At 42.2% G+C, this 27234-nt stretch overlaps 1 protein-coding gene and 1 long non-coding RNA gene across 6 annotated transcripts in view; one reads left to right on the top strand and one right to left on the bottom strand.

The window, feature by feature from the left end:
- DNER (delta/notch like EGF repeat containing) overlaps nucleotides 1–27234 on the bottom strand; it is a 311266-nt gene that overhangs the window by 60712 nt on the left and 223320 nt on the right. Inside the window, exon 8 of the mRNA XM_072796556.1 lies at nucleotides 3134–3358. Coding sequence (XP_072652657.1) covers nucleotides 3134–3358 — 225 coding nt within the window. The remainder of the gene's footprint in view (nucleotides 1–3133; nucleotides 3359–27234) is intronic.
- LOC140616133 (uncharacterized) overlaps nucleotides 1–27234 on the top strand; it is a 47737-nt gene that overhangs the window by 2811 nt on the left and 17692 nt on the right. For 3 of the 5 annotated variants that reach the window (XR_012016658.1, XR_012016659.1, XR_012016657.1), the window contains exon 2: nucleotides 21741–21870. This is a non-coding gene — a long non-coding RNA (uncharacterized lncRNA). Of the gene's footprint in view, nucleotides 1–518; nucleotides 670–21740; nucleotides 21871–27234 lie in introns of all 5 variants that reach the window. The other 2 variants (XR_012016661.1, XR_012016660.1) reach the window with 2 other exon arrangements.

The raw sequence follows: 27234 nt of genomic DNA on the forward strand, positions 1-27234 counted from the left end.
ATCTCACAGATAGGATCTCACCTCCCAGTGTGGAAAGATGAAGAGTAGGAAATATATTTTCTATTTAGGACTCATATAAGCCTGCTCTAACATATTGATGAACTCTACTTCATAGTATTAAACATTTTAATAACAGTAAGCACACAAAGTAACATTTACCTTCAATAACTACGTTCCATTTAAAGTTTTAAAAATAAGCTAACTAATGGGATGCCTGGGTGGCTCAGCAGTTGAACGTCTGCCTTCAGCTCAGGGCATGATCCGGGGGTCCTGGGATCCAGTCCCCCATTAGGCTCTCTGCAGGGAGCCTGCTTCTCCCTCTCCCTTTCCCTCTGTCTCTGCCTCTCTCTCTCTCTCTCTCATGAATAAATAAAGAAACTCTTTCAAAAATAAATAAAGATAAAATAAGCCAACTAAATAGAAAGAAAAAGTTAATATGATTAAGAAAGGAAATCTGAGAAGAGGAAGAGAAAACGAAGCTCCCTTCTGGTCTTTGTGATATTGGATTTTTCTTTCAGTGGGGCTTCACTGGAGGAAGCACAACTCTCAGGAGTCTAGTAACAGAGTATGGTGGAAGTTCCTGACAGCACGATTTTGCTTCCAATGGCTGCCGAGGGGAATCATGCCATGCGTTACTATGATGTGCAGAGCGTGGGGAGCAGTGTACTTGTGAGTCATGATATGAGTGAGACTGCGTTCTCCCCAGCACAACTGTAGAGCTTGTTGCATTTGCAAACACAGTGGTCTCAGTGCTCTGCATTCCCAACAGGCAAGGGTACCATGTCCTTAGCACATCCAGCTCCATGACACACACACTGCCATGTGCATGGAAGAAAACTGGCCCTCCAGTGGGGAAGCCATTCCCATTTCCACCATGGCTCTGACAGGGGAGTATGGATGTAAGCACAGGAAAGTATCTCGTGGCATAGAGAGGTGTAGAAACTTCTTCACCTCAAGGTTTAATGGGAAACCCAAAAATGTTACTGTGATAGTTAATTTCATGTGTCAACTTGGCTAAGCCATGGCACCCAAATATTTTGTCAAATTCTAGTCTACATGTTGCTGTGAAGGTACTTTTTAGATGAGATTAATTGTTAAAGCAGTAGACTTTGAGTAAAGTGATGTGGGTTGGGCCACACTGCAGGCTCCCTGCAGAGAGCCTAATGGGGGACTGGATCCCAGGACCCCAGGATCATGCCCTGAGCTGAAGGCAGATGCTCAACTGCTGAGCCACCCAGGCATCCCATTAGTTAGCCTCCAAAATGTGGGTGGGCCTCATCCAATCAAAGGCAAATGTTGAGATTTCTTAAGAAAGAATTCAGGCTCAAAACTGTAACTCAGAAACCCTCCCTGAGTTTCCAGGCTGCCATCTTGCACCATAGATTGAGAACTGGCCAGTTCTCACAATTACATGAGCCAATTCCTTAAAATCAATCTCTTCCAAAATTTCTCTTTCTCCCTTCATATATATTTCTTTTATTTTTTGGATTTTATTTATTTAATTCAGAAAGAGAGCAAGTGAGAACATGAGCAGGGGGAGGGGCAAAGGGAGAGAGACAAGCAGACTCTGTGCTGAGCTCAGGGCCTGACATGGGGGCTCAATCTCATGACCCTGAGATCATGACCTGAGCTGAAATCAAGAGTCAGAAGCTAAACTAACTGAGCCACCCAGCACCCCTCCATATATATATTTCTTTGTCTGTTATATATATGTCATCATTATATATATCATACATATATATATAATGTCATCATATAAATGTCAATCCCATGATTGCTTAGAAAACCAGAGAATTAAGAGTCTACATGAAAAGATTCTTCAATACCCCTCAATGCTTAGTTGCATTTCCTAACTCCTTCATTGATTCATGAGTATGAGATATGTCCCTTGAAAGTTCTGGGCAGTGGAACCACAGCACCCAGGCTGGCATCTGCATTCAGTCCCCTGCTGGGCATGTGGCCACAGGGACACGACTGAAGCAAGTATGATGTAATTCATAAATGTGGCTCAACACTATCTACCTTGCACAAGGGGGCACTGAAAGAACCAGAGATGTGAAGCTCAAAATCTAGAAAGATCCATGCTCACTGAATGCTGGTTTTGGGCCATCATGGTTACACAAAGGTCACTGATAAAATATACTTCCTCCTACCCCCCAGTGAGGAGAAAGACAATTAATATAATGTTTTAAAGCCCAGGCAAGTGATCTCAACAGTGACTGTTGGAATTCAGAGAGAGGAAATCATATTTGGCCCAGAAGGAGAAGTTTGCAGGTGACACTGGGTGACAGGGGAAGGCACTGAGCGAGCAGAATTGGGATTCAAGCAAAACCAGGGAACAGGCCTCCACACTGATGGGTCAGGCACATGTGGAGGAGGATTCGCATTTCAAAGTATTCTGAAGACCTAGCTTGCCTGAGTATGGAGACACCTATGGAGACACCGGTAGAACAGAAGACACCAGAAAGAGCCACCTGTGTGCTTCTTTTTTAGGACCACAGAGGTAGGTTGTGCAGACACAGATTTTGACTAGGAATCCCTCTTGTCTCTGAGTCCCACAATTTACACAATTAAAAAAGAAATCAGTAAAATGCAGATGATCTTTGGAAAGTGAATGCCGGAACTTCTGAACATTTGCGGAGGGAGTCACAGGTCCTATAACACACTGTGCACAGAGCAAGAATTTCAATAGATGAGAAAATTCAAAATGGATTGCGTCTTGCTTTTTATGCCCAATAAATGGAAAAACATACTCCATTAACCTACCAACACGGTATTAAAAGATACGCAATCCAGTAAGAGCTCTGAAATGACCTCCAGTAAATCGTTAAAAAACAATTAAGCTGTTAGGAGATGAAGCCTGTTTTTCATTTTCTTATTTTGCTTACTTGCATTTTTCTTATTTTTTCACAATGACGGTCAACTGCTCATGAAGGGGGGCATAAGGGTGTTTTCAAACCCCAGCCACGAGTCAGTCTAAAGACAAAGTGGGTCATGCATGAGTGGTGTGCACTTACATGGACAAGTGAATGCATTCCAGGAGCAAACATCTGCTTGGATGCAAAAGAGAAGTTATAAGATGGGGGTGGGGGTGGGGGTGGAGCAAGGATTTGCATTCCACGATGGTACCAACCTGGATCACAGAGGCATTTGTAGCTGGTGCCCACGCTGCGGCAGGTGCCATGGGCGCAGGGGCTGAGCGCGCAGAAGTCCACCAGCTGGGCACACGCCGGCCCCGTGAAACCTGCGCTGCAGCGGCAGCTGAAGTGCACACCGTCCGCGTGGCAGGTGCCGTTGTTCTGGCACGGGGATGAGGCGCACGGGTCCACCTTTTCTTCGCAGGCCGAGCCGAAGTATCCTGCCCAAAAACACAGACAGGGGGATGGGTGAAAAAGCAATTAAACCGTGTTCACATGTCTTGCTAATAAACCGGGTCCATAGTTCTTAAATGTTCCCCATGGTGAAGCGATCAATTCACCGAACAGTTTCCAGGTAGTGACAACCCAACGATATGGGTAAGGCAGGTCTTCTTAGCTTTGGGACCCGGGGGTTAAAATATGAAGCTCTGTGCTTCCAATCTGCTGCAATGTAAGATATAGATCTACTTAGATGGACAGACATCCAAGGACCAGAATATATTTATAGGTATACAGGTGCATGTGCATGTGTGTATGTAGTCTAGAAAGATGCCAAAAATAATGGTGATTACCAGGAAGGTGGGATTGGGGTCAGTGGAGGGCTCTGTCCTCTTATTTTATACACATTGCTGGGGGGGGGAAGGTATTCCTTACCTTTGCTTTGAAAGATATATAATCCTGAATTTAAAAAATAAATCCCATATAAATAGGAAACAATGACAAAATCTCCCACCCGTATCCCTTACACCCCATTCTTCTCTCTAGAAGCAGCCACTCTTAGCAGTTGCTTGAATATATATTTTTTAAGGTGGTTACTATAATGAATGAACTATGGTGTGTTCATATAATGGAATACTATTCAGCAATAAAAGGGAAGCTAAGTTCTGACTCGTGCTACAATGTAGATACATCTTGAAAAATAATGTTAGCTGAAAGAAAGCAGTTGAAAACCAACACATATTATGTGAGTCCACTTATAAGAAATGTCCAGGGGCACCTGGGTGGCTCAGTCAGTTAAGTGTCTGCGTTCGGCTCAGGTCATGATCCCACAGTCCTGGGGTCAAGCCCCGCATCAGGCTCCCTGCTCAGTGGGGAGGCTGCTTCTTCTCTCTCTCTGCCTGTGCATGCGTGCACACACTGTCTCTCTCTCTCTCTCTGTCAAATAAATAAATAAATAAATAATCAAGAAAGAAAGAAAGAAAGAAGAAAGAAAGAAAGAAAGAAAGAAAGAAAGAAAGAAAGAAAGAAAGAAAGAAAGAAAGAAAGAAAGAAAGAAAGAAAGAAGAAAGGAAGGAAGGAAGGAAGGAAGGAAGGAAGGAAGGAAGGAAGGAAGAAAGAAAGAAAGAAAGAAAGAAAGAAAGAAAGAAAGAAAGAAAGAAAGAAAGAAAGAAAAAGAAAGGAAAGAAATGTCCAGAAAAAGCAAATCTATAGATATAGAAAATAGATTGGTGCTTGCCTGAGGCTGAGTAGGAAGAGGGACTGACCTTGAATGGCCTATAGGTTTGTGTATCCATGTAGGGACTTCAAATGCTTTAGTAAAACCTATTCTTTTCACAGTGTAAGAGCAGCTTGAAAATTAATTGAAGATGGTTAGAAACAAAGTTAAATAATTTTACTAATAGACAGTTTTTATTCCAATATTCTCTTCCACTTTTCTTGTCTACATTTTTTTTAAAGATTCTATTTATTTATTTGAGAGAGAGACAGAGAGAGAGCATAACAACTCGAACTGGGTAGGGTGAGGGGAGCATAAGCAGAGAGAGAAGCAGACTCCCTGCTGAGCAGGGAGCCTGATGGGGGATTTGATCCCAGGACCCTGGGATCATGACCTGAGCTGAAGGTAGATGATTAAGTGACTGAGCCACTCAGGCGCCCCTTTTTGCCTACATTTAAGTTTGTATTTACCCATCTTCACATAGAACTCCTGGCAATATTGGCAATCTCTGTTGTTACTGTTAAGGACACAGTGAATATATAAAACAAACAAAAATAGCTCCCAGACTTCATTATCTGAAGCATCCTTCATAAATTGGCATAATCAACTTGGTATTTTTCCATACAGAAATAGAAAACTTTTTCAAAATCCAATCCTATTCAACATTTTATAAAGTTCCTGGTAGTGTTTAAATGTTAGAAATCGTACTAAAAATGTCTCACATCAGTTTTAATAACACTTGAATTCTCCAAAGAGTCCCTTCACAGCCTAGAGTGAAATATAATTCCATCTTTCACGAGATGTGTCCCATTTTACTTCAACTGAAAAGGAGATACTTCAATACTTATCACCATAGGACAAACACCGACCAAAGCAAGCCCCCACCTCTCTAATCTGCTGCCTCATCCAGAAAACAGCTGAAATTATTTTCTTCAGAAAGTCATTGTGATTTCTAAAAAGATACGTAGCAAAATGCCTGAAAGAGCTCCTGTTCCAATGCTGAATAAATGAATTAAATAAAAATGGTAAGAATAACAACAATAGTGGACATCTCCGGGGGGCTGATGTGCACCAGGTGATTCTAAGCCTTATTATTTCCCTGTAATTTGCATTATTTCCCTGTAATTGTATGGTGAAAGAACACTTAGTAGTTCTACTTAACAGAGGAGACAGTGGTGACACAGAAACATCAAGTAGCCTGTTGAAGTGTACGTAGCTAGTAGACGGCAGAGCTCAATGCAAAGCCCAAGCTCTTAATACTCTACAATGCTGCACGGAAGAGAAGTCAGTGTTGGGCCACTAGAGGTGTTAAGATGTATAAACACAAGCAGAACTCATGTTTCTATCTGGTTTGTATCTGGGTAGAAAAAGAAAGAGGAGATTCATCAATCAAGTCAAATTTGTAAACAAATACAAATTTTAGAATGGCAATCACTCTAGATCCATGTTGATAGACTCCATGACAAATATTCACATAAAACACATAGAATATTCCAAGTGGAGAGAAAGATGAGTAAATAGGCAAGGAGATGTGAAGGGTCATGCCTGGGGAGAGCCACTATTTCAAGAAGGTCAAGGGTAGGGTGAAAAGTGAACATAAGTGAGGGCCCTGGTCAGAGGCCAGACGGAGAACAGTCTTGTACGCCTCAGTAACGAGTCTGCATCTCATTCTGAAGTCACGGGACATCATCTATTCATGTGTTTTTGATATTCCTAATTGCAAGCAGTGTGGAGAGTGAATTAGTGGCAATCAAGACCGGAAGCTGGAAACCAGGTGTTGACTAGCATAATTGGGGTGGGAGGTGATGAGGAACAATTTGTGGCACTCGGGATGAAGAATGTGAGACGGACGGTAAATGATTTTACAAATGACACTATCCGTTCAGGGACCAATGAGACGGCGGAAGAATGAAAGGGAGGGGAGACCCTAGGGACACAAGGTAACAGAAGCCTTAAACTCAAATGCCAGCAGGAGTCAGGCAGGCAGTGTTGACGACAGAAGTGGGCCGGTCGTAAGACAGCAGGGTGTGGCAGGGACTGTGCCAACTGGAGAATGCATGCCCTCGGAGTGCCTTCCAAAGGGGGTGCTGCTACTCACCTGCAGCCAACTGCTGCCACCTAGAAGGCAGATCCTGTTGCCAGCTCTTCTGAATTTTCAAGAAATACCTGAAACCTAGATTCTTGTTTGAACCCCTCCTCTTTTAAAATGTTGATGAGTCATTTCTCTGGGAAATAAAACATGTCTGTGGGCCCTGGACATACCTTCTCTGTGTGACTTAGTGTGAGGCACAGGCTTGGGAGCCAAAGGGAACTGGGCTTGAACACCATGTCTGCCCATGAGTAACTGTGAGTCCTTGGGCAAGTCCTTAATCATCTTGACCTTACGTCTCTGCATTCATAGAATGGGCATGATGATGCTGACAACATATGGTTTTTACGAAACTTAAATGAAAACCTCTGCAAACTATTTGGCACAGTGACTGGCAAATAACAAGTGTTCGGTAAGAAGCAGCTATTATTGTGGTTTTCCAGACTGGGGTACAGTGTGGATGGTTTTATTACCAACTGCAATGGTAAACAGAGAAGGAGATTCCCAGCGAAGAATGATGAGCTCGGCTTTGTGCATATTGACTTGAGGTACTTTTTTTTTATAAAGATTTTATTTGTTTGAGAGAGAGAAGGAGAGAGAGCAAGAGAGCACAGGCAGTGGGGAAGAGCAGAAGAGGGAGAAGACGATTCCTCACTGAGCAGGGAGCCCGACATGGGGCTCGATCCCATGACCCTGAGATCATGACTAGAGCCAAAGGCATATGCTTAGCTGACTAAGCCACCCAGGTGCCCTGAGTTGAGGTGTTTTTGTGGTTGTTTAGGAGTCAGTTAACTCTGCAGATCTAGTGTTCAGGAAAGAGGTATGAAGTAGAGGACACAGACTGGGGGTCAAACACATATGGATGGGAATCAAATTCATAGGTGTGGATGCTAACCCTTGAGGCAAGTACCCGATGGTGATGGCACCCTGATCTCAGATTTCTCAGCCTCCATTCCTGTGGGAAATAAATTAAGCCAACCATCTATGGCATTCTGTCATAGAAGTCCGAGCTAAGACTTGTTTTGACCAGCAAATTCTATTTCCGTTACCCAAGCAATTATCTTATTAATGTGACATCCTTTGTAAAGGACTCACACCACCTGTAGCCACCTTTTAAATGACCTTCCAAAGAGAGAAAGGGACAAAGTTTTATAACACAAAGAAGGCAGAGCCAGAAAAACCAAAGTTTGGATCTTCTTACTAGCTGTGTGACCTTCGGCAAAGTACTTAATCCTTTTGTGCTTTAATTTTCTTGCATGCAAAATGAGGACAATGTCTGCCATGTAGGATCAAACAAGAAGGCAGCTGGTGCTCAATAAATGTTGGATTCTCCTTCCTTTAAGCAGTGGTTCTGGGGAAATTCCAGGTTTCCTGTACACCCAGAGTTAGGGGTTATGGCAACGGGAGAAAGGTTGGCTTATCAGCCAATCTCTGGAACATAATCAAATTTCACGTGTGCGTGGATCCTTCATGGCGGAGTCCCTGGATATATCTAAGAGGGAGTGCTTCAGAATCAGGTGGTGCCCACACACTCTTCTCCAAACCCATGCCCTTTTATTGGGCCATCCAGTGAGGCTGACAAATGGAGTTGGGGTCCTAGAGCAAACAGTGGTGGGAAGAGGTGATAGGCAGGCATCTCTGGCAGCATTTCTACACAGCTGAAAAAAACAGCAGTGTCTGTTAATGGCAAACACTTGTCCATACCAAGCATTGTTCCAAGTGTTCTGGTTATATTAACTCATTTAACCCTAGTGTCAGTTCTATGAGCTAAGTACTAGTATTTCCTTTTCAGATGGGTAAACAGAGGCTCAGAAAGATCAAGTCACTTGCCCAAGATTACAGAGCTAGTACATGGCAGGGGTGGAGTTTGAACACAGGCAGTCTGACTCCCAATTTCAGGCTTCTAACCAGTACTTTTTGCCACAACACTTGACGTTTGGGGCATAGTAGAAGCGCCAAGAATGTGAAAACAGGTAATCCAGGATCTGTCAGAGTTCTGTCCCTTGCTGGCCATGTGTAGCAGAAAGGGTTTGTCATCTCTGATCTCTCTCTCCTCTGTTTTCACTGCAGTAGGACATCTGGTCACCTAGCTACACAGAATAATGGCTACATGTGCAAGTCTCCTTTATAGCTAGATGTAAACCTACAACTACATTCTGGATCATGGGATATAAATGGAAATCTCTTGAGGTTGCTTCTGAGAAGCTTCCTTAAAAAAGAGTTGGCATGCACCCTTTGCCCTGTTTTATTTTATCCCTTCATTCATTCTACTGTCTGAACCATAGTGATGAGGGCTGAGTTTTTTCCCAATTTGGCAGAAAATAATCCAAACACAATAATGCTCAGTGTAATCCAGGAAGGATAAATTCAAAGAAAATGAACAAGTACATCATAGTCAAAATTCTGAATACCAAAAATTAGAAAAAATATTAAAAGTATCCAGAAGAAAAAAGTCAAAATACATACATTGAACAATGAAAAGAATTACAGGCAACTTTTCATTAGGATCTATGAAGGCAAAAGACAAAATTACCTCCTTAAGGCACTGAAAGAATAAACCTATCTTCAAGAACTTCTATTTCCAGGGAAAATAACTTTAAATAATGAAGGTAAATTAAGACATTTTCTAATGGAGAACAGCTCAGAGAATTTGTTGCCAACATATCCACCTTACTACAAAAGCATTAAGGAATGTTATTAGAGAGAATGGAAATGAGGATATAGATGAAAACTCAAGTTTATAGGAAGAAATGAAGAGCACTGAAAGTGATACATTTGGGGATAAGTTGTTTTTTCCTTTTCTTTATTTAAAAACAATGATCTATTTAAAGATTTTATTTATTTATTTAGAGTTAGAGTGTGCAGGTGCATGCATACACACAAGCGGGGGAGGGAGAAGGAGCAGAGAGAGAATCCCAAAGAGACTCCCCACTGAGCTCAGAACTCAAAGCAGGGCTTGATCTCAGGACCCCAGGCTCATGACCTGAGCCGAAATCAAGATTCAGATGCCCAACCAACTGAGCTAACCAGACACCCCTTAAACAACTCGCTACTTAAAGAAAAATTAACAACATTGAATAATGATGTTATAACACACTTAGAATGAAAATATGTGACAACAACAGAATAAATAATGGGGGGGTTGATAGAATTATACTATCATTAGATACTATAGTACTCAGAGCAACCATTAAATAAAAACAAAAAAATTAAGAACCAAAACAATGAGAGAAAACAAAGATATCGCTAAAAAGCCAACTGAAGAGAAAAAAATTTTTCTGAATTTTTGATTTTCCCAAAAGAAGGAAGGAAAGGAAGAATAAAACAAAGAACATAGAGGATGAACAGAAAACGAACAGCATCCAGTGCTCTCAATAACTGCATTGAATATAAATAACTAACAATGCAGAGATTGTCAGACTGAACAAAAAAGCAGGACCGAATTACACGTGCTCTAAGAGAAACCCATTTTAAATAAAAATAAAAAATAAAATTAAATAAATAAATAAATAAAGATTGATGTGAAAAGATGAGAGAAGATATGGAAAAAATAGTGTTAAGAAAGCTAGTGTAGGGCTCCTGGGTAGCTCAGTTGGTTAAGTGTCTACCTCCAGCTCAGGTCATGATCCCAAGGGCCTGGGATCGAGTCCCACATTGGGCTCCCTGCCCCATAGGGAGCCTGCTTCTCCCTCTCCCTCTGCCTCTGCCTGCTGCTCCCCCTGCTTGTGCTCTCTTTCTCTGTCAAATAAATAAATAAAATCTTTTAAAAAGCAAGCAAGCAAGCTAGCGTGATGATACTATATCAGAAAAGGTGGACTTTAAGACCAGGAGCATTATCAGAGGTAAGGAGGATCATTTAACACGAAAATGTGGGCAATCCATCAGGAAGATATAACAACCCTAAATGTACAGACACCTAATAAAAGAACTTCGAAATACACACACACACACACACACACACACACACACACACACACAAACTGCCAGAGGGAAAAACCAACCCCATCAGAGAAGGACCTCTTTCTTATTACCTGATAGACTCAAGTGACAGAATGAGCTCATGTCCACAATATTTCCAAACACTATTGAACCATCTTGACCTAATTAATATTACTACAAAACAATACCCAAAGACTCATAACACAAATTCCTTACAACATGCACATGAAAGAAGTCAGCCATTTCGATACAGGTGAGAAAATCATTTGACAAAAATCAATGTCCATTAATTACTAAAACAGAGGCCATTATGCCCTCCATCAGACAGGGCATAAACAAAAAACTTGCAGGGAACTTCACATTTAATGGTGAAATAACAGGTAGTTTCCTCTAAGATAGAGAATAAACCAAAGGAAACCATTTTCTTTGTACAAATTGACAAAGTGACTCTAATTCGTATCAACATGCCAGGAACCCAGAAAACCGAAAACAATATTGAAAAAGGGAAAAAAAGACAAACTTGGAGGACTTACCCTAGCTGACTTTTTAATTTTATTTTATTTATTTGAGAGAGAGAGAGAGAGAGAGAGTGCATGAGTGGGGGAGGGTGGGGCAGGGGGGAAAGGCGGGGACAGAAGGAGACGTGGGGAACCTGACACAGGCCTCATCCCAGGGTCCTGGGATCATGACCTGAGCCAAAGGCAGACTCTTAACCCACCGAGCTAGCCAGGCACCCCTACCTTAGCTGACTTCTAAACTTGGTAGAAAGCTACAGTTATTCGGGGTGCCTACTGTTTGCGAATAAACCAAATTCTAAACCAATACCAGTGCAATCAAATAACTAGCTCTTTTTTGATATCTTAGCTTCCTCATTTGTTAAAAATAGAGACAATAAGACAGCTGTATAAATCAAATAATTATAGTGAGAGGGAAAAAAAGAGGAATCAGTGTTAATGGTAATAGCAAATACTGAGTTCTCATTGCATACCAGTCACTATTCTAAGCAATTGGCATCTATTGCTTTGATTTATCACAACCATTGGCTCAATCTGAGTCTACTATTATCCACTTTTACAGAAGAAGGCTTAGAGACTAGATATCAGAGAACCAGGCCAGGGACATCAATTGGTAAGTGAGAAAAGCAAGAGTCAAACTGAGGTCTATGTGACTCCACATCTCGGCTCTTTAGCCCCATGCTAGGCTGCCTCCTGTAAAAAAAGTCTGCCTCAAAGCACTTGCAGACTTGAAGGTGTCATGCTAGCAAAAGAAAGTACGGCCTGATTAAACCATCAGTATCCTAACTTCCTTAATTTAAGAACTTTAGAACATGGAAACCCCTTATCAATTATGAACTTTGAACTCTGTGCATTTGAAATGCCCTGGGCCTCACGAGTTCTCAGTATTTCCAATATCACATGGAGGATATTTTAAAAAGATGATTATGAAACTTGAGTTCTACGGAATAAACATATCACATGTGCTTCCAAATCCTTATAAAACCAGAAGTCATCATTAAAATGAGCCAAACGTCAGATTTGGAACCAAGATGCCAACTAATGCAGGCATGGCCTCCCCATCTGCTGATCGAGGCCAGATGTTGGCTAGTTTAAGGTTCTTGCCATAATAACATGTTACACGGGTGTTAATGTATAATTTAAATCAAAGCTGGCTTCTAACATGATTACTGATCACAGAAAGCTTGAATGTTACCTGAACGTAGTATCAAAATCTAAGCTATAGCCCAGGTAAAAACAAAAACAATGTACATTCAAGTTCTAGATCTATAAATGAGTACCTACATAAGTGATCCCCAAACAGATGTCGAGTTATAGGATCTGATTTCCCTGTGGAAAAATACAGAAGTCTGTGACTCAGAGCTAAGGCCAAGGTTACTATAAAGTGCACTTCTGTGTCAATTTACAGAGCGCAGTGCGGTTCTGTGAGTGCTGGGAGAAAGGTACCTCCCACCACAAGGTAGAGAAGGCCTTGGGGTCATCCGTAGCTGAGATCCAGCCAGCACAGATTTCATCTTTCCAAGAAACGTTCTAAAAATGAACCACGGTTTTCACTGTCCTGTTTTCTCCTCTGCCTGCCCCCTCCCTCCCTCCATCCCTCCTCCTCTTTCTCTCAACACAGACCCACATTGCATATAAAGAATTTCAAACTTCACATTCAATCTTAGGAACTTCCAGGCGTTTGACTGTTCCTGCATCATGTTAGAACTCTAAAAGCAATTAGTTTAGATAGCCTTCGGTAAAGTTTCGCTTTCTATTAACATAACTCTTTCAGAGCTTTGACAAGTCAATCTATCAATAATGATCTCTTAAAGTAAATGTTTTGGAAAATTCTTCTTGCAGAAGATGCAAACCAAATTAGTTATGGTGGCAAAGGCAAGAGGACTGAAGAATAAAATTTAACGTTCTTGGATTCATGGACACAATCAGACTCCAAAACATGGAGAACAAACAGAATATTGCTTTGAGGAATATCGTACTGTGAGTAATAAAAATAATAATAGTAGTGTTTCCAAACTGACCAAGAGATTAATAGATTAACTACACTGGAGAAATAACATGTGGTCCCAACTGGAACCTCATGAGCAAATGTATTGGGATTTATGATCCTACTTGAAGGATAGAAAATTTAAAAAATTATTTAATAATGTTAATCAAAAAGGTGCAGAGAAAATGATGCAGATAGTGATGTTTCTTGTTTGCAATGGTTTCTTCCAAGTCATACAAACATCATATGATAGATATTAGAAAATGTTGGAAGGAAAACACAACAGCCCCAGAGAAACACTCAAAACACATGGAAACAATGCCAGCAGTCAAGACACTTAAAACAACTCACTGCAACAATGGGAAAGTTTAGAGAAGGATGAAAGATTAAAGGATTAAAACGGAAAATAAACAAGACAGAACCATGCAAGAAATCTAAGGAAATAGGGGTTAATGCAAAACTATAATTTAGATAGTTGACTGCTGCTTCGAATTCTGTATTTGAACCAATATTTATATGAATATGCCTCTGGAGCATGTTACGTAAGTAAAGAAATCAGCACCCTTGAGATATACACGTGGTGGAAGTCAGACATTTGAAACCAAAGAAAACATTCCTGGATCATTTTAAGTTGCAAGACCATGAAGTCATTCTATGTAGAAAGCTCTGGAGATATCAGAAGTCTCTGCAGCACTGGCAAGGGGAAGTACAGAATACAGAGATACTGAAATCTTAACTCGTGATTTTGCTGGCTTGGCCAACAGTTCACGTACCAGATTGCTTCCTCTCCCCCAACCCCGTGTCTGACAAATCAGTGGATATTAATAGATTCTATCTTCGAAACACCTCCTGACCCCAAACACTGTTTGATCTCTGCCGCCACCACTCCAGTCAAAGCCACAATGATGTCTCTCCCTGTCTTAATAACAGTTTCCCCTGATAAGCGTCCCAATTCTATTTTACCCCTACAACCAATTTTCCAAACAGTAATAAGAATATTTTCTTCAAATGCCAACGTTAGCATCGTTTCTAATTGCTCTTAGAATCAAATATGTGCTTATCATCTGTGGGCGACACACCCTGATGGCTGTGACACCAAGACTCTGACATGATGACTCCTCTTTTTCTAGGAGCTGGCCCCATGGGCCTCCATTCAGTTCCCAGAAATGACAAGCCATTCCCCACCTAGACCCTCGCTGCATACCATTTGCACTGCATGAAGTTGCTGGTCCTATCTGCTTATACATGATGTTTTAGTTCTTGGCTTTTTTTTTTTTTTTTTAAGATTGTATTTATTTATTTGAGAGAGAGAAAAAGCAAGCACAAGCAGGGGTAGGAGCAGAGGGACAGAAAGAGAATCTCAAGCGGACTCCATGCTGAGTGTGGAGCCCAACACTGGGCTCGATCCCAGGACCCTGAGATCATGACCTGAGCCTAAGTCAAATGCTTAACTGACTGAGCCACCCAGGTGCCCAGTTCCCGGGTTTAATGTTTGACAGGCAGGACTTCCCTGATCACCCCATTCTGGGTATATATCCCTTATTCTGTATCGTAGTACCCTGTTTACTCTCTTCATGGCACGCTCCCAAATTCGTAATGACACGGTTGTGTTGGTCTACTTGTCTGTCATCTGTCTCTCACTCCCAGCAAGACTATATGCTTCCTGGGGGAGGAGCCACGTTAGTTGCTCAGCCTTGAGCCTCGGTACCCAGCACAGAGACCACTCAGCAAATATTTATGGAATAAATGAACAGACGAATGAAGAGATGAGTGACAGAGGACATATTCTAACAGATTTGTTACACAAGCCAAACAGATTTGTTACACGGCACTATGAAAAGGATAAATGTTAGTCATTAGCTGTTTTGATTACAGATATCTAAATGAGTAATCACTAAATCAAGATGAAGGCATGAGGGGCACCTGGGTGGCTCAGTCAGTTAAGCATCTGACTCTTGGTTTCTGCTCAGGTCATGATCTCAGGGGCGTGGGATGGAGCCCAAGGTTGGGCTCCACGCGCAGCATAGAGTCTGCTTCTCCAACTCCCCCTACTCCCCCTCCCCTACCCGATGTGTGTAGGTGCTTTCTCTCTCTTTCTCTCTCCCCTTCTCAAAATAAATAAATAAAATTTAAAAAAAAGAAAAGATGAAGACATGAAATTTGGTTCATCTAAGTATCTTCATGAGCAGCAAAAGGAAGTGAGGAGAAGGAAGCATCTTGACTCTCAAAGAGCTTATTCTTCCAGAAGAGACCAAAAGGACACCTCTAGAATGATGAGAAAATGACCAGAGGGAGTCATTTCTTTGCACGAGCACTGATGGAATGCTTCCAGCCTGGTGTGAGTTTGGAGGGACCGGCCCAGGCTGTCTCCACAGGATGAGTGTGCGGCAATGGGCTCTAGGAGCTGCGGTGGTTCAAAAGAAGGAGGGATGGTCACAGGGGTGGGCAGGCCAGCAACACCTCACGGCAGAGCCGGGTTTTGCCTGGGGTCTCAAAGAAATCCCAAGATTTGGCTGGAAGGAGGAGGAGTGCTTTTAGAATCAGAGAGGAGGTATCGGCCGCTGTTTATGGAAAATATAACTGGGACCACATTCATTCTGGTTCTAAGAAAGGGGACAGTTATGCAAGATACAAAGGAAAAGGAAGAAGGAAAAGCAATTATGAAACCCTAAAATGTAGCAGACCCAAGATGATTGCATTTTTACAATGTGACTTTTAATCTGTAAGAAAATCCATTCGAGAGAATAAAAATCTCCGTAAGGACTTTTTCTTTAGCAGAACAAGAAGACACATTTAGATCTCAGAGAGGAAAATGAAAACTAGGAAATAGTCCGAGGAATGCTCAGTCAACTTTTCCTTAGTTTCGACTCAATAGATAAAAGACAGAAGAGACAACACTCACAGGTAGATGGGTTACGAGAGCAAAAATAATTGGCTCTTAACAATGGAAATTCTAGGGTTTAGTCAAAGAGTTCCGTGTTGTCCTTTGGACACTCATTTTACCTAGACAGATGGAGACCACCCAGGTACCAGGCACTGCTTCCGACCTTAGATTGTAGGAGGAAAACAGACAATAGAAAGATAAGTAAATCGATATCATTAACTAGTGCTCCATGCGATGGAGACAGGTAAGAGGAGAGAATCCTGGGAGCTGTCAGAGGGAAGGAATGGCCCGAGGGAAAGATCCATAGTCCAGCCTGGAGCAAGGCTTCCAGCAAAGGCAGCATCAGGTGCAAATGCCCCAGGGAGCATTGTGCTCTGAGGTGAATGGCGCCCCCTGGAGACCAATTCCAAGCCCCTGCTGTGTTTGAAGTACCTCAGGAGGCCAATGGCTAGAAAGAGAAAAGCAGAAAGTAGTAAGAAATGAGGTCCAAGAGGAGCACCTGGGTGGCTGAGCGGTTGAGCATCTGCCCTTGGCTCAGGGTGTGATCCTGGGGGTCCTAGGATCAAGTCCTGCACCAGGCTCCCCGCAGGGAACCTGCTTCTCCCTCTGCCTATGTCTCTGTCTCTCATAAATAAATAAAATCTTAAAAAAAAAAAAAAAAGTAAAAGAAATGAGGTCCAAGAGTTAGCCAGGTACATGTTGGCCATATACCACACTTTGGGTGGGAAATCACCTGAGGTTTAAGAGGCAGGACTGAGGGTGGCCCGGGTGGCTCAGCAGTTTAGTGCCACCTTCAGCCCAGGGTGTGATCCTGGAGACCCCGGATCGAGTCCCACGTCAGGCTCCCTGCACGGAGTCTGCTACTCCCTCTGCCTCTCTCCCTCCCTCTCACTCTCTCTCTCTCTCTCTCTCTTTCTCTCATGAATAAATAAATAAAATCTTTAAAAAAAAAAAAGAAGAGGCAGAAGTGAAAACATGGGATCCACATTTTTAGACAGGCCTCTTTGCCTATTGTGTGGACTACAGACTGCAGAGGACAAGAGAGGATCAGAAAGAGAAGTCCGGAAGCTATTGCCGGAGTCCAGAGAGGAATCTGGAAGTCTGCAAGAGGCTGGGAGTCCTGGGCAAGCCACATAACCGTTCTCTCTGACATGAACAACAACAAGAAATTTGCCCTGTGAGATAGACAGAGGATCGCCTTATGCACATGAGCAAAATAACATTTCAATTCTCTGTAGAGGGGACACCTGGGTGGCTCAGTGGTTTGGCGCCTGCCTTCGGCCCAGGGCGTGATCCTGGAGTCCCAGGATGGAGTCCCACATCGGGCTCCCTGCATGGAGCCTGCTTCTCCCTCTGCCTGTGTCTCTGCCTCTCTCTCCTCTCTCTCTCTCTCTCTCTCTGTCTCTCATGAATAAATAAATAAAATTTAAAAAAAAATTCTCTGTAGAAATTCTGAGTCTGGAGAAAAAAAACAAAAGAAAAAGAAAGGTAAGAAGTAAGCAACGGAACATGGAAGGGAGACAGAGGTACTGAGTACCCACCTATCCTGTACAACCCCACAGCTCCATGAGATGTGCATTATTACCTTTTACATATTTTGAAGCTGAAGTCCAGAGGGTTAAGTAATGTGACCAAAGCCATCTGCTAATCTAAAGAAGTGAAATTCAATGCAGATCTGTCCTCTAAATGACATGAATTTTGAGCCTTCGTTTCTCCATCTGCTTCAACAGAAATGACCCTTATTTTCATGAATTTTATATATGCTGACGTGTGGCGACACCTGGCATCATGCAGGGTCCCCCTGCATACAAAGAACACCACCAGGGTTAATCCCTGAAAGAACTCACTCTGTGATCTTCAGTCACAGAGGTCCTCAGCCCTGGCTGCACACTGGAACCCTAGAGAGCTTTGGAAAATTCAATGCTTGGTTTCCCACCCCCTGGAATACTAACTTAATTGGCCCGGGGTGGGGGCCTGCTGCCATCAGGATCGTTTTTAAGGAGAATGCACCTTTCCTTTACACAGTTCTTTTTCTCTGCTTGGTGGCCACAAACTTTCTATTTAGTCCCGAAGAATAAAATGTATAAACTACCGTTACGTTTCATAATTGTCTTTTTTCTCCCAACCAACACAGATTTACTTCCATTTTCCTTGATTGTGACAACTATACACTAAATTTCCTCTAAGAAGCTGGTTCTATTCTCAGCCCTTAGAGTTTGCAGGGAATTGACTCCAAATGTCAGCTCCAAGAGTGGCTTTGTGTCTGAGACTTGATCCTCCCAAAGCAGTATATACCATGGCCACAATGAGTAGTTCAGTGGTGGGCAATGTCTCGATTCGGAACGATCTAAGTCAGCCCCATGGATTCTTCTGGGAGAAGACAAATCTTCCCTACCCAATCTTGAGAATGAAGCCAACAGTGGAAAGCAGAGGGAAGACTGCTGGAGAGATTGAAAGTTCAGGCTTGATGACATTATGTGAGCTTCTGGATCAAGCCATGCTTGAATTCATCCTGCATATTTACTACAGAGCCAGTACACTCCTCTTTTTTTTTTTTCTTTTTCGTTTTCTGATCTGTTTGAGTTATCTATTATTTTTTAATTGAGATTTTTAATGGATACAGAGATGCTGTAAAAGTTACTTTGTAGGAAAAACAAAAAGCTACTGCATTAGCCTAGTCCATCCTCTGATAAAACATAACTGATTAGAAATAATGAATGGATGATAAGAGTAAGGGGAAAGACAGATACTCAAGAGCAGCTGTGGTCTGAGGAGATGAGGAAAGACAAAGAGATTTTCACAAGTGTGTCTCTGCGCTAGATGTAATATAAACCCTCTCAGAACTCTCAAAGACTTCAATTAGAAGATGAGGGATGCTGGTTTTTTTTCTAATTGCTTGGGATTTCTTCAACTGGGTCTCACCTCTGCAACTGGACCACAAGATCTCCAGGTTTACAAAAGTTATATACAACTTTGTGAGCCTTTGTTTGTCCTAAGGAAGCAGATGACCTAATGCATTAAAAAAATATATGTACAAAATGTTCTCTGCAACGTGATTTAAAAAAAAAAAAAAAAAAAAAAAGAACCTAAATATACCTTTTGCAGACTCCATTTCCTCAGCGATGCCAAAGGGTGGCATTCCTCGTTTTGTCCTGGACACTCCCCTTCCCCACTGTGTGCTTGCTCTGGGTGGCCTCCCACAAGCCCACAGCTGAGATTTGGCCCTGGATGTAGAAATTTCTCCACTTGACCTCTCCTGCCCACCGCTCACTCCCACACTTCGGGTTCATGCATTCAGCTGACTGCTCAATGTTTCTTCTGGATGTTCCTTGGGTTCATTAAATTCATGTCCCAAATGGAACTCCTCTCCTCTCCTCTCAAAGCTGCTCACCACCCCACACAGCACCCCCATACATGCAGTTGCCTAACACTTTCTGAAAGCTGGGTTGTCCATGGTCCCTCTCCTCCACCTCCTCCTCTTACAGCCAGTCTGTCCCTTTCTATCTCCATCATCCCTAATTCAATCCACCACTATTGCTCACCTAAATTACTGTAACAGGTTCCAACCAGGGTTCTCTGATACTTGTCCTCCTCCAATCCATTACTCCTCCTTGAGCCATGGTAGTTTCTCCCAAATGCCAAAGTTCTGCTCCTCCTCTGCTAAAACTAATCATGGTGTCCTCCCCTGCTATCTGGGGTGGAGTCCAATCCCCTTGTCACGGGTGGGAAGGCCTGCCGAGCTGGCTTCTACTTCAGCCACTAGTCCATACCATCTCTCCATCACATTCTGCATTACAGCTCTCTCTGCTGAGCAACATTTTGCTCCTCAAAATGGCACCCTCTCTCTCCCCTACCTTCACACATGGTGTCAATGTTCTCTTCCTGGGAGACTCGGTCCTTTGCCCACACCCCTAACTTCCTCATCTTGGTGATACCTTGGGTGTCCGCTGAAACATCATTTCCCTTAGAACATTTCCTGGGAACCCTGGGTGGCGCAGCGGTTTGGCGCCTGCCTTTGGCCCAGGGCGCGATCCTGGAGACCCGGGATCGAATCCCACGTGGGGCTCCCGGTGCATGGAGCCTGCTTCTCCCTCTGCCTGTGTCTCTGCCTCTCTCTCTCTCTCTGTCTCTCTGTTACTATCATTAATAAATAAAAATTAAAAAAAAAAGAAGACTACCATTTAAAAAAAAAAAAAAGAACATTTCCTGATTTCCTTCCAGCCCCCAGTCTGGGTTTGTGGGGGAGGGGTCCTTCTTCAACCACTGGACCACCCCAGTAGAGCCCAGTCATATCTCTGGTCATAGCGTCTGCACTATCTATCCCACTATCCCACAAGATCCATGAGCCAGAGCCTCATCTGTCTTGTTCACGCCTAGATCCCTCGTCATTAGCACAGTAACTGCCACAAAGTAGGTAATCGATAAATAGTGTGTGGATGATTAAGTCTTTCATTAAATACATTATGCCACATTCATATGATGGAATAAAATGCAGCCATTAATAACAATTCTTTAGGAAAATAACGAACGATACAAGGGAACATTTGGAACACATTGTTCAGTTGAAGCAGCTCATTACAAAAGAGAATGCACAGTAAGATCCAACTTTAGCTTTCTAAAATGCACATTAAAAAAAGAGACTTCAAAGATATTTGCCTAAAATTCAAAGTGATCTCTCTTGGGGGATGGAATTATAGGTGTGTTTCTTTTTTTTTTTTTTTTCCTTTGAGCTCATTTGAAAGCATAAGTTTCTCTGAGAGTGAAGACAAAAGTGATAAAATGATTTAAAATGTTATATAAAGTCCCAGACTGTCACAGAGCAGGCGGTGATGGTCAAATGCATTGAGAGGGGACAGTGGTGAGACTAGCCCATGTGCCTGCCCTGCTGTGCAGTGACCAGATGCATTACTAAGTGTCTACTATTTGCGAGCTGAAAGTGAGGAAGGGACAAGCTCTTCATATAAATTATAATTAAATATGACTGGGGAAAGAAGAGTAGTGGGCAATCCTTCGAGAAGGGGCTATGTGCAGGGAGGGGAAGCCTAAGCCTCTACCTCTGGTGGCCTTTTATCAGTATGACATCAGGTCACAGGAGATAAGAAATCAGGTTGGAAAAAAACAAGTCAGAGAAGAGCTTAATCAAAAATAGAATATGATAAAGTAATTAATCAACATTCTTCTACTTTCATAGCTGTGTGCATGTTCAGCTCTCTGAGGCCGGGTCTCTCTGTCATTCCCACCTTAACAGGCTCACAGGACTCGGAGCCCAGATCTAAACTGTTCATAATAAGACCCAGGACCACATCACATGGTACTTTGGTTCAAGTCAGACAAAAATTTCACTCTAGCCTCCTCCGACTCTCTAAAATAGGGAATATATATATATATACACATATGGAGATAAATTCTGCTTCAGGGAGAAATAAAAAATTACACTTACTTTTAGGATATTTGTATTTCTATTGTAAAGGATCCTTGGGGATGCCTGGGTGGCTCAGCAGTTTGTGCCTGCCTTTGGCCTAGGGTGTGATCCTGGGGTCCCAGGATCGAGTCCCACATCAGGCTCCCCGCATGGAGCCTGCTTTTCCCTCTGCCTGTGTCTCTGCCTCTCTCTGTGTGTCTCTCATGAATAAATAAATAAAATCTTAAAAAAAAAAAAAAAAAAGGATCGTCGTTGCTGTTAAAGGCAATTACATGAACATTCTGCTTCTGATACAGAGACGTAAGCTTTTTTTTTTTTTTTTTTTTTTTTAGCAGATTGTCCGCAAAGAGCAACCCTAAACTCCAGACCAAATAACCCCAGGACTACGTGGCTGTAGAACGTGAACAAAAGCAGACAGGTTTTGGAGGAAAGTCAGAATGTAGAGGCAGCAGTCAACAAGGGGTGAGTTTCACGTCTGGGGAGTACCACCCCACAGGCAGCCTCAGCTGTGACTATGGCCCAGGGACACAAAGATGCTAGTGTTAAACCTGCTCTCTCTGCCCAAAGGGACCCCAGGAAGGAGCTTGACACAGGCATACTCCAAGGAGTCAGAAAGGGTCCTAGGAAAGAAGAGAGCCACAGAAGGGATCCCCAAATTCTGTATATGAAATCTGTCCAAGTCTCCTTTGACCCCGAATTCATGCTGAATGGGAAACTGGATGAGATCTGCCCCTCCCCCTCACTGCTGGAGTCTAACCAATGAGAGTCACCCAGTTACACGAGTGAACACTGGTTGTTAATTCATCTTGGCTCCAGTTTCCTGCCATATGAAACGACCTTGTTGCAACAGTTTTGAGATATTTCCCCACTCAGACATGCAACAAAAGACCCACAGGTACTTAAGTGCCAGGTGTACTAAGGAATACGAAAGAAAGTTTAGCCTCGCTGTCCTCAACGAGCCTTGAGCCCCATGAGGGAGAGCGGACCTGCACCCAACTAGCTAGAGGTCATGCAAGGTTGACTTGACCAGAGAAGGAGCTCAGTGCAGCAGAGAGAACATGAACTCCAGAATCAGACACACCTGGCTTATATCTCAGGTCCACCAGGATCCTCCGTGTTCAGCTATTATGAGCATCAAGCAACAACACTTACGTTAATCACTCACCCCACTGTTCTGAGCACAGTATACCCCTTTAATCCTTATAACAACCTCATTAGGTTTGCACTAATATTACTTCACTCTACAGATGCAGAAAATGATGCATAGAAAATTTAGGTTTATTTGCCCAAGGTCACCGAAGTAATATGTGATCAAACACAGATTCCAACGCAACCCACAAGGTCAACCCGCCCCTCAGCTGTTAACTGCTAACTTCAAGCACCAAACACAGAGCCAGCACTCCGCGAATGGCAGCTATCCTCATTGTTATGGTTACTGCTGAAGCGGTTGTGATTCCTGAAGCCACAAGAGAAAATAATAGTTGAAATTCAGGGCATTTACCTGAATTTTTAAAGCCAGAATGTTTTAGGAACGTGAAATAATTTTCATGTGCTGTTCTGGACACATGCTTTAAGAAACTTTAATTTGTATTTATGTATAAGGTATCCCCTGCCTCTTCTCGAAAAGAAAAGCACTAAGATACCATTATTTACTTCTGCATTTGTCACACTGTAACTTCTAACTGTCACCTGTCACCACTGACCTGGACATCAGAATGGTTCTCAAAGGGGAAGTAGCGCTAAAAATGATAGGACCGGGATCCCTGGGTGGCGCAGCAGTTTGGCGCCTGCCTTTGGCCCAGGGCGCGATCCTGGAGACTCTCGATCGAATCCCACATCGGGCTCCCGGTGCATGGAGCCTGCTTCTCCCTCTGCCTATGTCTCTGCCTCTCTCTCTCTCTCTCTCTGTGACTATCATAAATAAATAAAAATTAAAAAAAAATAAAAATGATAGGACCCTGGTCACGCACTAAAGTGAATGCATCGTCCCATTGTCAATGAAAGAAGCAGGCCAACAAAATCCCTTGCAGTACTTTCATTTAAACAATCTCAGAGAAACTGTGCTATGGGGGGAAGCAGGGGGAGAAAGAAAGAGAAAAGATAAGAAACATGAACTTAGCTGTAAATCAAATTAATCAGTATGCACCAAACATAGAAATTAAGTTTGACTCATACTTGACAAATCTGAAAGCCTGCTTTGTTTGAAAAGGTGAAACCATTGGATTGTTGGAACTCCAAGGGTCTCAGCTGCTACAATTCCTAAATGAAGTGGTGATTTAGGGATAATGCCAATTTTTAAAAGAATAAGAACAGTATTTTACTCCGGCCTGGTAATTTTATGAGGACATGTTGCACATTTATTATGTAAATACATGCAGTTTAATAAGGTCCTAAGAGGGTGCTTTTACCAAAACCCTGCATACGAGGATACTGGTAAAAAACAACCAAATCCCAGGACTGTGTAGCTCCCAAATCCTTACTGGGTAACATGCCCAGTTTCTGAACAATACACATTATCTCGGAGATGATTTTTATGACATATGTGGCTATTGCCTGTAAATCCCTTTAAGATGAAAAGCATTACCATTGACATTTGAGTTGGACAAAAGGATTTATACGGCTTGATTACTCAAGGCTATAAAATGTAGAAAAACAAAAATAGTTTGGATAAACCCTTGGAGCTTGTTGCAGTGAGATTTAACCTACGGGGCCTGGGGGCCCACACTAAGTTTTAGAGAGTCATTCAGAGGTTATGAAACGTTTCTCTGTAAACATTACTTGAAACAATGAGCTGGATTCAAGGGCTCTTGAACTAACAGATTTGAATCAAAGACTTTTAGGAACAGGATCCCTTAAAGGTAATAGTCAATCTTCATCCTTTTACAACAGGAAAACAATGGATGGAAGAGATAAAAAATTATATGACTCACCCAAGGTGATATGACTAACTTCCTGAACAGTGTCCTCATTATCATCATTGCTAATATTATGCAGTATTTACTATTTGGCATGATCAGAGCTGAGGGCTTTATTTGTTCTTCACATCAACTCATATAGGATGTCCTAACATCATCCCTGTTTTCTAAATGAGGAAAATGAGCCTCTGAGAAACAAAGAGCTGTAAAGGGAGTAGGTCCAGAATTCAAACACAAGCAATGTGACCCTAAAAATCCACATCTATAACCAACCCACTCCTCCGCCTCCTCATCAGCCCCAGACTCGGGTCTCCAGACCTCCCACCAGAGGAGGACTCCATCCACCCGTGGAGGTTATGAGATCTGCATGTCTGACAGTGGGCTCCAGGGTGGTGTTCTCATAGTTACAGGACTGAAGGAACTAAGTCCCCTCCCTGGATGCAATGCTTGCCCTCAGAATCCTAGTGCAAAGAGCGGTTAATACAAATTCTGTTTATCTGTAATCCCATCAGAAGGCGTAACACCAGAAAGTATCTATAGACTGGTCTGTAAAATATACCGGATAAGACAATATCTTTTCAAAGTAGTGCCTGAAAAAAAAAAAAAAAAAAAAGATGCCTGAAGCCCCATATTCTCATTTCAGCCTCTGGATGCACAACACCTAGGTAGATGCCAGAAAAGTGGTTAGATTCTCCACAACACGACTCTAAGCCCTGCACCACGCACATCGTCACACCTATGGAACCAACAAATGTGCCTCATCTCTGAATGTTTTCATCTCTATTAAGTTCTTTTTTTATTCCCTATTAGTCTGTGTGGTATTCTGTGTCAAATTCGGAAGCAGAAAAACAAAAATTGAGATGCTGAAGCAAAGACGATGGCCACACAGGCATATTCAGATTTTATTTATATATGTATTTAAATATACTCATATACTTAAATCTACATATTTAAATACCAATAGGCAATGATGGTAAGTATATATAATTAGATGTCTTCAGAATTATAATGCATTTAGTCTAAAATTTAAAGATCTCAAAATTCTAAACCCAACAAAGACAGTATCAGCAGACAGAGTGAATAGCACAGGCAATAAAATCAGCTTCTAATTACTTCTCTGTGCTGTCGTCATTCCACAAGGTACAGACAAGAAAACACTCGTGTGACATTTTGACTTTTGTTTCTTATCACCTCCACGGTAACCGTGGTCTGAAACAGCACTTTTACAGATGTGGACTCAGTAAAAGTCGAGGAGAAATTCTGAGAGAAGACACAATCTGTTGATGAAGGATAAAAATCTAAGTGTAGGAGGAAAGCAGACACTTAAAGGATAATCAAGAAAGCAGACCCTTAAATGATAATCACTGCAAAAGCTGTGCCGCAGGACTGACTGCCTTTGAACTTTTGGAAAGAGGTTAAAAAGAAGGCGAGAGTCAAAGAGACAGATACCCAGGAAGGACTCCAAGCTCGCAGGACATGGTCCAGATTGGATGGAGAAGGATCCTTAAAGGGAAGGGAATGAAGATGAAAAGGATGGAAACAAGCCAGGATGTGACTGCGCAGGGTTGAAAGTACTATCCAGAGGGAAAAACCTAGTTTTATCAGCTTTCTGGACCGGGAAGGAATTGCTGTAAAAAAAAAAAAAGAAAAAGTTACTGTACTTATAAAATAGAAATTTATAAATATAAATTTATTTAAATATATATGTGAAAAGAATTTTTTTCTAGCTTTTCCCAGACTTAAGAATTTTTAGCAGGGACATTTACAAGTTTCAGAACCCAACAAACTTTGCATTTATTTTACTCATGACTATGGTTACAAAGATCATCTTTAAAAACAGGCAGGATGTTGGCGGGGGGCACCTGGGTGGCTCGGTCGGTTAAGCATCTGCCTTCAACTCAGGTCATGAGCTTGGGGTCCTAGGATCAAGCCTCGAGTCGGGCTCCTGCTCAGCGGGGAGTCTGCCTGACCCTCACCCTCTGCCCCTCCTGCCCATGCTCTCACATACTCTCTCTCTTAAATAAACAAAATCTTTAAAAATAAATAAACAGAATGGAAGTTATTTTAAACGATGTATTTAGAGACAGTATAGGATGATGGTTAAAAAGGCCAGTGCCAAGTTGCCCGGGTTTAAATTTCTTGCTATATGATCCGTAGGTGGGGTATTTAATCTCTTATGCCTCAGTTTTCCAATCTGTTAAGATTGGAAGAGCATCTGCTTCATAGGATTGCTGTCAGGGTCAGATGAGCTGGGAGACATAGAGAGTGGTACCTAAGTGTGGGCTTACATAGTTTATTTGACACATTTTTATGAACCTCTTACTAACATAAAATACGGAGCTAAATGCTCCACAGGTAGCGTATTTCCCACCCTTACAAGATAACACAGGGAAGCAGGGCAGATAGAATTAATACATATAAAGGAGTAAATGAAAAAAGGGGCACATAGCAAGCAATATTAGGAAATCATTACTAACTTTGTTAGGTGTGATCATTTTCTAGATTCACTCTAAGATACAAAGGAGAATGTCTTGATTCTCAGAAAACACAAACTGATTTATCTGGGGATGAGGGGGCAGATTGTCCTTTACTTTCAAATGACTTTGCAAAGAAACCAACCCTATATGTAGAAAAAAAAGGAGAGAAAGAAAAGAAGAAAGAAGAAAGAAAGAAAGAAAGAAAGAAAGAAAGAAAGAAAGAAAGAAAGAAGAAAGAAAGAAAGAAAGAAAGAAAGAAAGAAAGAAAGAAAGAAAGAAAGAAAGAAAGAAAGAAAGAGAAAGAAGAAAGAGAAAGAAAGGAAGGAGGGAGGGAGGGAGGGAGGGAAGGAAGGAAGGAAGGAAGGAAGGAAGGAAGGAAGGAAGGAAGGAAGGAAGGAAGGAAAGAAAAGAAGGCAGCAAGGGTCCAGTGCTGG

The sequence above is a fragment of the Canis lupus genome, chromosome 24 (assembly GCF_048164855.1).
Source record: "Canis lupus baileyi chromosome 24, mCanLup2.hap1, whole genome shotgun sequence".
NCBI lineage: Eukaryota > Metazoa > Chordata > Mammalia > Carnivora > Canidae > Canis > Canis lupus.